At 44.7% G+C, this 14,435-nt stretch overlaps 1 protein-coding gene across 10 annotated transcripts in view; it reads right to left on the bottom strand.

The window, feature by feature from the left end:
- Nucleotides 1-14,435, bottom strand: part of ATXN7 (ataxin 7) — a 178,632-nt gene that overhangs the window by 9,812 nt on the left and 154,385 nt on the right. For all 10 annotated transcript variants that reach the window (XM_075938494.1, XM_075938495.1, XM_075938496.1 and 7 more), the window contains 6 exons: nt 10,585-10,837; nt 8,505-8,767; nt 7,250-7,332; nt 5,266-5,531; nt 3,738-3,936; nt 1,868-1,989 (listed from right to left, as the gene is read on the bottom strand). In XM_075938494.1, the coding sequence (XP_075794609.1) occupies nt 1,868-1,989; nt 3,738-3,936; nt 5,266-5,531; nt 7,250-7,332; nt 8,505-8,767; nt 10,585-10,837 (1,186 nt within the window). The remainder of the gene's footprint in view (nt 1-1,867; nt 1,990-3,737; nt 3,937-5,265; nt 5,532-7,249; nt 7,333-8,504; nt 8,768-10,584; nt 10,838-14,435) is intronic.

Here is a 14,435-nt window from a genome sequence, read left to right as displayed (position 1 = left end):
CGAGTCCCAGATCGCTGGGCCTCTGCCTTCCCTACCCCACTCTGCCCCACAGCATCAGGCCGGGGGGGCGGGGTTTATGATGGGTCCCCTAAGCAGTGGTTTCTGCCCCCCCAGTGGTGGGCGTGGGAAGCGAGTAGTTGAGTAATGATTCGACTAGTCGCTTCCATCCCATTTTGGAATCCCTGTCATTTTCAACGATAGGCCGGACAAGACAGCTGTCAGGGATGGTCCTAGATTGACTCGGTCCCAATCAGTGCAGGGACTTCATGGCCCTCAAAGTCCCTTCCAGCCCCACGTTTCTATGGCTCTCTGGCTAATTACAATTTGCCACACGCCACACTGCTAGAGAACGTAACGTGAAAGCTGTACACAAAGGAATTGTTTAAGCTACTAACACAGTAAGAAAAGCTAAAGAAAACAGATGGGCTGGAAAGGGCCATCTAACTGGGGCGAGACATGGATTCAGCATGCGGGAGGATGAGACACAGTGAGGGTTTGAGGCACTAGAAGTTTGGAAATGGCAGGAGATTTCATTTCTAGGTCCAACAGGAAAGCTCAAGTTGTCAGCCCCCATCTCTATACGATTTTATCCCGACACACAACAGAGTGACATCAGCACGTCCCGCTGCATCCCGCCTGCCTGCTCCCTCTCTCCCCCACCCCCAGCCCGACCTCGCTGCTTCCCCTCCCCACTTGGAATGGCTCTTTTAAACCGAGCCCCTGCTCCCCTCCCACCACCCCCACCCCACGGGCTTTCAACGCCAAGACACACGGCAGAGTAGCCGGCAGACCCCACATCGCAGCCGTGACAGCCCGGGGCAGAGGGTGCTCAGGACAGCAGCCCGGGGACAGGTGCTAGGATTAGGGCTCCCAGCCAGGCTCATGTGCCAGCAGCAGGCTCTCAGGGCCCCCCCGCCGCCAGGCTCTTGCGGAGTCGGAGCGCGGTGCCTAGAGTCCGGCGGCCCCCACAGAGACTCACCCCCTCCCCAGCAGCTGCACTCACTGCGGCTGCCGGAGCCCCCCCGAGCCGCCTGGGGGGCTGTCCGCACCAACCTGTCTGCTCCCTGCTGGCGGGAGGGCGGCCCTGGGCGCTGCGGGCAGAGCTGGGGGGGTGAGCAGCGCAGGCGGGATCGCATGGGGGAGAGGCTGACACGGCAGCCCCCGCACTGCTGCTTTCCCCACCGCAACAGGCTGCAATGCCCGGAGCACCGTGTGCACACGGCACTACCTGCGCCTCCCCGGCCGCCAGGGTTAGAACCAGGCCTGGCACGCGCTGTGGCCGGGAGGGGAGGGGGGGAAAAGGGGCTGGTGGGGGGAGGGAAGGGACCTGGGCTGGCAGCAGTGGGAGGGAGAGAGGGAGGGAGAAGGCGCCCAAGCTGGTCGGGGGGAAGAAGGGAGAAGGGACCCGGGCTGGCGTGGTCACAGCTCAGCCCTCCCTGATGGCCTGCGGGGGCGGGGGAGGGGGAAGAGCCAGGGTTGCCTGTCCCCCACGAGAGGGGGGCTGGCGAGCACAGCGAGCAGGGGTCACAGCCCCCTAGTATTGCTTAGAAAAGGCTCCTGCTACTTTCAGCTTAGCGCCAGAGGAGCTCTGTGGGCACGGATTCATGAAGAGGTAGAGGTACAGTCTCCTGGTGAGTGTAACTCAACCCCTCCTACTCTCCGCATGGCTGTTAAAACAGACCCACTGCTCACACGTACCATGGCACTGGGACACGCTACTTTAAAAAGAGGTGAGAAGAAAGTTGAGTTTATTCTTTCATGAATTATTACACTAGGTAGACCAGTCTCCCCTTACGCTTTATCTATTGAATAGCAATAACAATAATAATAATAATAATAATTTTAAAAACCTGTCATTTCTACTCACTTCCACATCTGTGAATTAAGATGCTTGTCCACCATGAAGTTAAGTGCACATCGGATATGGTTCCACCGCTTATCAAACACGTAATAACCTCTTCCAATTTGCCAGCTACCAAATGTGCAAAACTGAAAATACAGATTTGATTTTAGTGTTTTCTAATTTGAACCACTCCCCAAATAATACATTAATGCACTTAATTACAACCCAATAAGACACAGGATCAGATGGAAAACATGTACATTAGGTCTTTGATCCTAGGAGCCTATGCAATATGTTCAAGTCATATTCCCAAATAGCTCGTGCCCAGCCCGCAAGAAGGACTATCTTTCTGTGAGATGCTGCCACTTTTAATTGGCGTCTCCTTGATTACAGAGAGAGGGGGAAGGGAGTACTTTTTTGGGGAGAATGTGGGGGGCAGGGAGCTGTTAGGTTTGCAACCTGCTCCCCATACTTGCTCTCCTATTCAGACCACGCTATAAGGCAGGGGTGGGGAACGTTTTCTGTGTTGGGGGCTGCACACAAGTGAGAAGCAAAAAACCCCCAAAAAACAAACCCTCACTGATGTGGCCCCACATTCCTCACACACCAGAGACTACAGAGGGGCCCAGCATAGCAGATTTTGTGTCCTCCAGTCCCGTGGGGAGGGGGAGGGCAGATGGAGCGCCAGGTTGGGTTCCCCAATGCGGGGGGAGGGGGGGAGGGACTTCTGAGCTTCAGGGGTCGGATCCAGGCAAGCCTGGGCCTTATGTTCCCCAGCCCTGCTGTAAGGTCTACGTGGAAAGGTTTGTGGGGAGCTGCTTTTGCTCTGAAACTTTTGAATCTTTTTGTGAGATAGTTCCTAGTTTTTAGGTGAGAACGTTTTTTTCAATTCTGTCAAAGGCAACTAGGAGAGACATTGAACAGAGGAGATGTACATCATCCATCTAAATAAATATCTGCTAGCTCTCTAATCCTAGGGCTGGAAGAGGCCTCAGGAGTCATCAAGTCCAGCCCCCTGCCCAAGGCAGGACCAACCCCAACTCAATCATCCCAGCCAGGGCTTTGTCAAGCTGGGACTTAAAAACCTCTAGGGATGGAGATTCCACCCCCTCCCTAGGGAACCTAGCCCCATGCTTCCCCACCCTCTAAAACTGTTTGCAGTCGTTTAAAATCTGTTCTTAATGATCCCTTGAAAAGATCGAAGAGTTCAAGTACATCGCATGCACAAATATTTCAGTGATTTTTTTTGGGCTTCTGGAAACGAAAGTATGCCCCACGTACCACAGACTTTCACATGAGGCCAGGTTACTGCATTGTTTCTCTACAGACATATGGCTAGCTCCAGGATTTAAAACCAGACAGGGTACTGAAAGTGTTACTGAACCATACCACTATTTTGCATACATCAGTTCCACATCTACCCTTTTCTCAAAACATCTTAGCGTTTCACTCCCACCTCCAATAGGGGCAGAATAGTGATAGAAATGTAGCCGTGTTAGTCTGGTGTAGCTGAAACAAAAAACAGGCCTATGTAGCACTTTAAAGTCTAACAAAATGGTTTGTTAGGTGATGAGCTTTCGTGGGAAGTGGGTCTGGCCCACGAAAGCTCATCACCTAATAAACCATCTTGTTAGTCCTGTCTTTTGTTTCAGCTCCAATAGTGGCAGCATTTTGATTTCTCTCATGTTACAGCGGAAGGAGCATTGACTGTGTTCTCACAGCACATTCACTCTGCTAACTATGATTAAGCCCTCCCTCCATAACCAACCAATTTTCCTGCGGCATGAGAACGTTTTAGCGAACCCACCAAAAAAACAGACAGTTAAAAACCGTAATTACGGTTACCCCAAACGCAAACCCAACAAAGGACTTAGACGTTTCACTTGCAACATACAGCGGCTGGCTGAGGATGATGACCTGAATAACGACAATCCAGTTTTTCAACATGTTCTTCTTTCTCGTCACCCTCTCCCTCATCGCTGGATAAACGAGACGTTGGCTCAGCTGCAGGCAAGGGAGGGTGTGGAGATTCATGGACCGAGAGAGAGTCACTAGGGGCATTTCCGCTGTGCTGGGCTGGACAGCCTGCAGGCCTGGACAAGAAAATACATTTGAAAAGGGTTTACTGGACAAAGGCTATGCCTGGAATTTGTTGCTTGTATATAGAAAAGTAGGTTTTTTTAAATAGGTTTTCCACATTTACATACTGTCTCACGATTCGATTAAACCAGGGATGTCTCACCACTCTTCTGGAAAGGAGGAATAATTATATCCATTTTGCACAGGGCCGAGACACCGATTAAAGTGGCTTATCAAGGCCACACAGTAAGTCAGCGGGCCCTAGTGTACACTAGGATGTTATTTCCAAATAACCCCCCTTAGGTTGAATTTATAAGCGGAGCATCCACACAACCAAGCCTGTTATTTCAAAATAACAGGCCGCTCATTTCAAAATCTGCACTCCTGTTTCTCTCAGGGAATAATGCTAATTTTGAAACAGTTATTTCGAAATAGAGGTAAGGTGGATGCTCTGGGGCCGCTATTTTGAAATAACGACTCCCCAGAGTCATTCAAACTAATTACCACAGTGCTTCCTGGGGCTCTAAGTTGAGATAGCACATCCACAATAACGGAGCCTGCCTCGGACTAATTTCGAGGCTTCCCTGGAGCGAGGACATGCTAGTTTGATTTTGTTATTCTAGGAGTTATTAAATCGATTTCGGTTATTTCGAAATAGGGCATGTCTACCCTGGGAAACTAACAGAGGTAGAAATTAAAAAAAAAAAAACACACAGTCTATTCCCTGCTCCCAGTCACCAATCACTTCCACCAGTTCCTCCCAACCACTAGATTTTTTTGTTGACCCTTCTTTGTCTCCTCTCCAAAAACTGCCGAGTCTTTTTAAAAGCTGGCAAATATAAGCTCATTAAAGAAAGATATCGCCTTCATACAGGAGCCTGACTTACTGATATACTGGATCCTGATGTACTGGTACACCAGATAACTTGAATGAATTTACTGTTGCAACAACTTCATTTTGCATTCTCTTCCATCTCCTCTGTGCTCCTAAATCACCACATTTCTATCAGCCATCTTCGCCTTGCTGGAGCACCAACACTGAACAGTTCTCACAGAATGGAGCTTCTGGCTTTCGTTTACTTTCCTGGACCACCCATCATGGCCTCTTGCTATAAGGGCAGGAGACAAAGCTTCCCTAAGACTAAGGATATGTCTACACTATGGGGCAGGGTAGACACAGCAAAGATCCAGTGTGGAATTTTTGAGTGAGCAATCAATTGGCACAGACCTAGAGCTCTCTGGTTGCGAAGGAATCTGCATCTAACACGTTGTAGCACTCACTGCCACTAAGCCATCAGCTTGCTCCTAATTTCACACTTGGTGGATAAACAGATTTCACTTACCTTGGAAGACTGGGAGGGTGAGGTTTGGGTTTATTGGGTACTAAAGGCTTTGATTCTGTAGGAGTAAGTCCATGAGAATTTTGGTGCAGCTCCTGGGAAGTTTTAGAAGGGGAGGGATGTGGTTCCCTGAGAGGGGGCATCTGCTGATGATGATCCGAATGTCGAAGCAATTCCTTTTCCCTGGTTTTGCTTTTGTGCTCAGCTAATAACACATCAAATCGTTTTCGTCGACCCTGTACAGCCCTCCGCTGGGTTAAGGAATGTGTCTGCAAATCCAAGCATCAAAACACTAAACAAAGGTATTCAGATTTGCAGAAATTAAGCACTCAAACAGATACCGAACAATTCTAGAACTCGGCCAATAAAGCAAGAGATGGCTTTTACAAGAAACTTAAAGGTGGCCTAATGAGTCTTTACATTTCTATTTGATAAGCCAACAATAATTAAAGAGACTCAGTGCTCTTTTAAAAAAAATCAAAACCATCGAAGGTCCTAATAAGCGTGGAGTTTGAAAGTCAAGCCTTTTTCACTGTCTCACTTTCATTCAAAACAATGACACAATTTGACAGGATCAATTAATTTTATATATTGTGGAAGCAAACAAGTCTTATATTCCCCCCTAGTATTAAGCTCTGAAAAGGTATAAAAGCAGTATTTTTGAGGGGTAAGTAGAGTGGAAGGAATTTCCATGGGATACTCTTATTTTTTGTAGTGCATTCCCCAGTATTTACAAGCCTCTTTTAGAAACTCAACACTTTTCCTTTGGAAGAACAATAGCCATGTCTTCAAGTTTTCTTCCTGGTTGTCACTAGTATCAGTTAGGTCAATGCTTGTTCCCGGCCTGATTTATTTGTGATTGTTGGTGGTCCCTCTGCTGGCAACACAATTGCTGTGCAGGAGCACAGCTACATATTTCAAGGATCACACGATTCATATCTTTCCTTTTTTGTAACTTCTCAGGGACAAGTGATCGCTTTTGTTCAAACTGATATTTAGAGCCAGACTTCACCAGACTGTAACTTTGAAAAAGATGTTTCGTGCACAGCGTTTGACCTCCTAGCCAGAGCCTCTTTAGATAAGAGCTTCTCAGAAAAAAGACGTGAAGCATTATCAAGCTACCAGTCCATCAAGGAAGCAGCATTTGGGTTGATACAACCACCCTCTAAAATCTGCTACAGACTTGGTTCTTTGGTGGGAAAAGTCTTGCTTTGTCTAGGGCCCATCTCAGCAGTGACTATATTTTTAATTTCTTTGTGATGGGTGGATTTTTTAAAATTAATCTTCATAGCCGAAGAGCCATTCCCCAATAAAAACATCTAACCATTTCGAGCTGGGTAAAACTGAGGCCTGAATACTGCCACAATGCATATGTTTATGTTATATTATATTAAATTATATTATATTATGGGGTCAACCATTACAAAAAAAAGGCAGTCTGGGCTACGATATGTACTTAAAGTCGAACTGTGTGAATAATTATTTAGGGTCAACATTAAAATTCATTTTGAACTACTTGGTCAATTGAAAAAAGCAAAAATGAATAAATTATATATACATTTGGAAAATGTTTCATATGGTATCACACAGACAAATTGGCTTGACTATATATATATGTTTACCAAGATAAATCTTCTGTCTGATCCAAAATGAAACATTTTCAAGGTTTTTTTTTTTTAACCTAGCTCTGTTTTACAGTGGAAAAGTCATCAAAACCTATTCATAGATATTACCAATGACATTATTAGTTTATAAAAATCATTAGTCTTTTTTAACAGCAATTTCTATACCTTAGCATAATTTAATTAAAACTTTGGAAAAGTATTTTTTCCCACCAGCATCATTTTTACCAATTTCCACCAAGAGTTTATTTGAGGATGCCATCCCTGAATTTTAGCAGCGAGCTGAACGATATTCAGTTCTCTGTTATGATCCTCAGAAAGTTTAAACTTTGCTTCATAAAGATACTCTGAGGAACGTGTCCTACCTTGCATGTCAAAGACCTTGTACAGGGTTTCTTGGTTTCCACATCAACGACGCCACAATATATATCAGGATCAAATTCTCTCTCTGTCAAATACACATAAATATACCATTATTGTAAAACCAGAGATGTCATGAAATATTTTTCGAAAATACTGGTTAGAATTTTAATCATAACAAACTATTCTCAAGACACATAGAATTGGTACTAAATATTAGAAACTGGCGAATTTTAAAAACATTTTCTTTTTTTTCCTAGTCAAGCTGAAACTTCGGCCCCAATCCTGCACCAGGAACTATATAGACATATATGACTGTGCCAAGTTTCACAGCAGAATCAAGTGTAGTCATATGACAATCACAACAGACTTTAAGGGGAACTACAGCCATTTGCATATTGATGGCCACATTTTTTTAATCTACTACAAGTAACACCCAAAAGCACTACAGCAGAAAGATTAGTGAAAAGTTTTTCACTTTGTTAGGCATTCACTTACAGGTGGGTCTTTCACACAGCAAGAGAAAGAGGAAAATAGAACTGTAAAAATTGGGGTATTCAGGCTACGTCTAGATTGCAGGCTTCTTTCAGAAGAAGCTTTTCTGGAAGAGAGCTTCCAAAAAAACTTCTTCCAAAAGAGAGCACCCACACAGTGAAAGCACATCAAAAAAGCGATCTTTTTCAAAAGATAGCATCCACTCTGAGTGGACGCTATCTAGCATGTAAGCTGTGATTCCTACGGAAGGAATGGCCACCAGGGCACCTGTGCTTTTTCCTCTTTCCTGTTCTTGCGAAAGAACTCCCTCTTCTCCATCCATACACGCCTTTTTCCGAAAGAGCTCTTTCAGAAAAAGGCTTCTTCCTCGTAGAAAGAGGTTTACCAATGTTGGAAAAACCCCTCTGTTCTTTCGATTTTTTTGTCGACAGAACGCAATTGCAGTGTGGACGTAAGTGAATTTTTTTTCAGAAAAACAGCCATTTTTCAAAAAAACCTCTGTAGCATAGACAGAGGCAGATGTAACGCCTGAAGCATGTTATCAACTCATTTATAAAAATGAGTACCAACCGGCTAGTGCCCCTTTCAGAAATGAGTCACTTTAAAGCAAAACATAGAAGATCAATCCCAACGCTTAAATGGCCATCTTTCTGCATTGTAATTAAAATGTATCAACTACCTGTTTAAACGAGCACTTTTTTATTATATTTATAATGCTATACATTACCGATAATATGAATATAGCAAACAATAGTTTTAAATTACCTGATAATCTTTTATGTAAGAATTTCCTATTATTTGTACTATCTTCTGGTTTCTTTTCCAAAAATGGAGGCACAGAGAGAAGTCCTTTACCATTCAGTATCTGTCCAGGGGAAGGCAAGGGTGGCTTTGGTATTGAGGGACAATTAAGGCCAATCTTTGTTGAGGAACTCACAGTAGTAGAACAAGTTGGACCAACAGCAGTTTTCAATAGTGCACCATCTATCTTTGGATGAATCTTTTCCACTTTGACAGATGGAGTCATGCTGTAGTTAGTGGGAAATAGAGGAAAAGATCATTTGCAAACAATTCTAATATCCCATGCTCGTGATTATCACAGCTACCGAATAAGTGTTCCATTGCTCAAAAATATTCTGAATTGTTTTGTTCACAACAAAAATATAGGTAATAATAACTCTGTCTCTTTCCCCATTTTAAAATTTTTAGAACTTGTCCATTTTATTTATACATCTATATATTTTTTGCTACTTTCTGATATCCACGATAAGGTGAAAGGCAATCTTTTCCTGCTCTCTTTAAATGATCTCCTCAGAAACGTTGCTACAGCATTAGCAAAGAACTCAGGATGTCTGGTTAGCACACGGCTAGGTAAGGTGCAGCCTGGGGGCCGGATGCAGCCCCCCTAACACTTTGTCCTCCGGACTGCATCTGGCAAATTTCTATTGATGCCCTGCTGCCCATGCCACCCAATTTCCAAGCCGTGGATCAGGCAGCAGGCTCCTATTTAAATGGCTCCCGGTTGTGGTGCTACCCTAGCAGGGGCAGTAGCCGTAGCAACCCCTTTGCTGTGCTTTTAATTCAAAGCCTCTGGTTCCAGACAACTCCAGGGGAAGGCTAGTCCCAAGCCCCGCCCCTTCCAGGGATGGAGCAGACCCATGACCACATACCAAAAATGCATTAAGTGTCCCTCCCCTCCCTCTCCGGTGAAAAATATTGCCCACCCCTGGGTTAGCAACAGACAGCTGTATTACAGTTATACTCTATTGCACAAATAGCTAGGATGGCCCAATTTTGGCAGAAGAGCCAGTGAGAGATGCCCTGTTTTGAGGACAACCAATTAGGGTGTTATCAGATGTATGCAGGTCAACCCTTAAGTCTGGATGTGAAGTGTCACTGAAGTCCAATCGGACCATTAGGGATGTGAAGGTTTCGTCGACTAGTCGCTGCCTCCTCTTTCTGCCTCTATCAGAAAGAGGCAGCAGGGGAGGGGGGGAGGAGGGAGCAGGGGATACTTCAAGGTGGCAGCAGACCCCGGGCTCCACGTGGCGCTGCCGCTTTGAAATGCCACATGCAGCCCGGGGCCAGCTGGGGTGTCCCCAGGCTCCACGTGGCGTTTCAAAGTGGCAATGCCATGTGGAGCCCAGGATCAGCTGGGGACTCCTGCGCTGACCCCTGGCTCCATGCAGTGCTGCCACTTTGAAATGCAGTGGGGAGCCCAGCATCAGGCTGTGGGCAGTGTTTCAAAGTGGCAGCGCGACGTAGAGCCCAGGATCAGCTGGAGTCCCCAGCTGATCCCAGGCTCCAAGCACCGCTTTCGCCTTTGAAGTGTAGCAACAGCCCCAGGGTATGTCTACACTGCACGCCTATTCTGAAATAGCTTATTTCGAAATAGCACGTCCACACTGTAGGGAAGCCTCAAAATTAGTCCGAGGCAGATTTCCCCAATGTAGATGTGTATCTCGATTTAGAGCCCGAAGAGGCACTGGGGAGGAATAACTTAGAAAGCCCCTCGCCAGGGCCAATTTCAACATAGCAGAAGTGGAGCATCTACACACGCCTTATTTCAAAATAGCTATTTCAGAATAGGCGTTATTCCTTGTAGAATGAGGGTTACAGATTTTGGAATAAACCGTCCGTTATTTCGAAATAACAGAATGGCTGTGTAGACACTCGCACTGTTATCTTGAAATAATGATGCAGTGTAGAGGCACCCTTTCCAACAAACTGTTACATTTCACCTTTCATAACCAAATGCACAATATATTTCCAACTGCTCCAAACTGTTGCCCTTGGTTCATGGAAGGGATAACATTGAAATTCATTCTCAAAAGAACACACTCACATTTTATCGTGGGGAAGTTTGCTATGCTGTACCGGATGCATTAACCTATTGTTTCCACTGATCTGCAGCTTGTCTTTGGGTGATTTCAGCAACTTGGAATTGGATGATGATGCACCAGGACCTCCGCTGGATGAGCGATTGCTCCCACTTCCATTGTTACCTTTGCTTTTCGAGCACACAGATGAAAAGAAGGAAAATACTGAAGAGGAAGGAGGAGTCAAAGGCAGCTTGCTGGAGGTGCTGTGTCTTCTTTCTGAAAGGAAAACGAGTGCTTGTCAATTTCGGCATCAACAAGGAAACAATTCCAAAGTTCCTTCCTTCATCAATTGCACCATTAAAATTGTTCTTCGCTGGTCTAGGGGTGCCCTACTCTACACAAACACTAAAGAATTCAGCACATGGCAGTACTGAAGCTCCATTCAGTTCTGCTCCCTTGTCAGTCACAGGATTCCACCTTGCAAGGTTTACCGCTTAGCTGAACAAGCTGCCTTATAAATAATATTCCCACGTTCTTCTCAATCCAAGGAGCAGGAGACTGGGAATCAGATCCATGTCTCTCACATAGGAAAGCACCAAACTATCATCAGCTCAACCAAGTTTAACTTTCAAATTTCATCAAGAATAATGTAAAAGGTTTTGTTCTAATGCCGCCTAATGATCAAAATAGTAAGAGGATGAAAGAACTTTCACACTGATCATTGGCCACTGTCTACTAACTCTTAGGGCTTGTCTCCACTTACCGTGAAATCAATGCTGGGAGATCGATCTACTGGGGTTCAATTTAGCAGGTCTAGTAAGGATCCGTAAATCGACCGCTGGTAGTCAACCAGGCCGCAAGTCTATGGGAGAGTTTCTCCCACTAACCTCCTGCAATGGGGTCACGTGGAAATTCGACCTAAGGTACGCTGACTCCAGCTACACTATTCATGTCACTGGAGTTGCGTTTCTTAGGTCAACTTTGTCCGCTAGCATAGACCTGGCCTTAGATCTGGAACCCCATCAAGACAGGGGACAGTCACTTCTAGAGTTCTACTATAATTTTCCCTGGAAGCAATTTTATTCCCCTTTCATCATCTGACCAGACCAGTTATGGCAGAATTCTATCTTAAAGCATCAGACATCCGTGACTCACAACATTCATAGGAAAAACAGTTATTCAGGTGTTAGGTCTGTTTTTACTCACAAAAAAGATATCTGAACTGCTGAACAAAGAACATTAAGAGATTCCCACAGTGCACATTTCAGAAAAGAAACGACTGAGTTTATGGAATTAAATGTAATAAAAGGATAGCCATGTCATTACCATTCATAAATGTTTAGATACATTTCATTTCAAATGTATAGTCTGCAGGTTTTAATTGCGGATATGTCATTACAGTTAATTGCTGAACGCCACCACTTGTATTCCTCACAGCTTTATGGGATACCCACTTCCACCTGCATATGGATGCAGTAATAAGCCATTTGCTCACCTGATATGTGGGTACCCTAAACTCCCAGTGGGATAACACTTATAGGCAACTATTCTGTTTCCAGGCACGTTCGTGTTCTAGTGCAGCACACTAGACCACAGAGCTAGGGTGCGTAGATGCATATGCAGGACGTGGACGGGCACATACTTGCTATTAGTAATAATGTTTCTTCTCAGCCAATACTGTTATCATTGGCTAAGACTACCCGGTTGGCTACTGCAATCTCAGAAATGCCCACAGGGCTATGACAAAACCTAATTAAACTAGCAGGAAGCTTGGGCATCAAACTGTGAAAAAATTCCAGTGAACTCTGTCACCGGCTGGATTTACATAGTGATCACGTTCACCTCTCCATACAGCCCGCATGATGGCCCACCCAGCACAGCAGAATGGGCAATATTTTGCTGAGATTCTTCTAGCTGAATTCAGGGGGGGAAAAAATCCTTCCCAGCCCTAAATATGTCAATTAATTTGACTTGGTGACTACTAATGAGGATCCCAGTCACAGGTTGAAGCCATCCACAGAAAATCTCCAGCCCAAAGCCAAACTAGCCAGCAATGGCACCGCCACCCCCAACTCTCAGGAAGAGAGTCAGGAGTAGGGATGTAATTGTGGAGTCGATTAACCGATAAGCAAAAGCATATAGGTTAATGCTTTAGACTACATGCATTTCCCTCCCTCCTCCCCTTGCCACCACATTTTTTAGCAGACTGGTCAGCCACCTGGATCAGTCCTGGCTTGCAACGGTTCTGGGACCTACCCCCACTGCAGCTCTGCAGTTAAAGTGTATTAGGAGCCAGGCGGACAGGCAGCCCGGCTCAGTTCCGGCTCGTGCCAGATCCAGGAGCTCAGACCCCCTCTAGACAGGCCACTCCGCCCTGCTGCCTCTTTATCAGAGGCAGCAGCTCAGGGCAACATGAAGCCGGTCCGTGAGGCGGGTTGGTTTTCAAATGGTCTCCCCTTGCAGACCAGGGCCTGCCTGGCACCCAGCACTGCTGCCTTTGATACAGAATGCACTGGCTGCCGGCCCCACCCCTGGGGACTACAGACTGGTCGACTAACCGATAAGAATTCATGAGGTTACTCAACTATTCAATTAACCAATATTTAACATAGCTAGTCAGGAGAAAAGTAAACATGGAGAAAAGAGTCACCTCTTCCCATTGGGCAAGAAAGGTGTAGGAAGCACTAGACTGAGGCCAGCAAACTACATCCCCACGCATCTGGGAGCATTTTAAACATGTTTGTTGATTCTGAACTCAAGTATTTATAATTCAGGAGATGAACAGGTTAGATCAGGAAACTAGAGTGTTGAAATGGGCTCTTTAACTGACTCACTGACTGTCTCTCGAGCCTCAGTTTCTCTCTCTATACAATGGGTATAATTACTGACAGCGCCCTACAAGAATATTGTTAGGCTTTAAATAATGTTTATAAAGAGCTTTGAGATCCTCAGATAACATTCTCACAGAAGTATAAATAACTGCAGTAACTATCACCACTTTTTCTTTAAAAGTACCCGATGTAAAATGATACAAGAAATCTTCTATGATGTCCAGTGATACCCACTTAATATATTTACAAAATTGGAACTGTATAAGAATTTTCAAGCAAAGTATATTAGCATCTTGTATCCTAATAAATGGATGTGCTTCTAACATGACATACTGTTTATTGCTAGATGTCTTTTTATAGCAATGCAAGAATCCCTGGGTAGCTTTGATAAGTTACTATTTGAAGGCCATTAGTTCAGTGAAGTTTTATGATGCAGCTAGAGTCCGTACATAAAGCATGACAGAACCGTTTTGTGAATTCGAGATAAATTAGTCAATATTCCCCAACTAAAGTCCAAGTATTTGTCTCAGTTAAAAATAGGTTTTGATAATTTCTCGGATCACCAATGTAATCTATTTTAACTTAATTTATTTTAAATAAAAAAGGGTATTTCTTCATTTAAGTGTGTTCAGAAACAAAAAATAATTAGGACAAACACTGATGTTATGTATTACCTACCAAGTCACTAGTGTTAAACTGTGTAAAATAGCAATTTATTAATAAATCCAAATGATATGAATACATTTTCTTCTACAAGTTGAACTTCTCTAGTCCAGAACTCTTTGGTCCAGAAACATCTGTCACCCAGAATGATTTTAGTTAACTGGATGGATGTCCACTTTTCATAGGTATGACCAAGTTTCCGGGGATCCCATAAAATTTGTTTACAGAAACCAGTCCTGGCTCTCAGTGTTCTGTGCTGTTATCTAGCTCTAATTTACCCCTACACGTCCTCTAAAAGCCCAGCAAGCAGCGGAAGGGTTGGTAATGCTGCTAGAAAATATTGACCTCCCTTGGTCCAGAAAATTCTCTCATTCGGAACC

Source organism: Pelodiscus sinensis, chromosome 11, assembly GCF_049634645.1.
Source record: "Pelodiscus sinensis isolate JC-2024 chromosome 11, ASM4963464v1, whole genome shotgun sequence".
In the NCBI taxonomy this organism is placed as follows: Eukaryota; Metazoa; Chordata; order Testudines; family Trionychidae; genus Pelodiscus; species Pelodiscus sinensis.
Note: the sequence above shows the minus strand (reverse complement) of the source record. Positions and strands in the feature narration are given on the sequence as shown.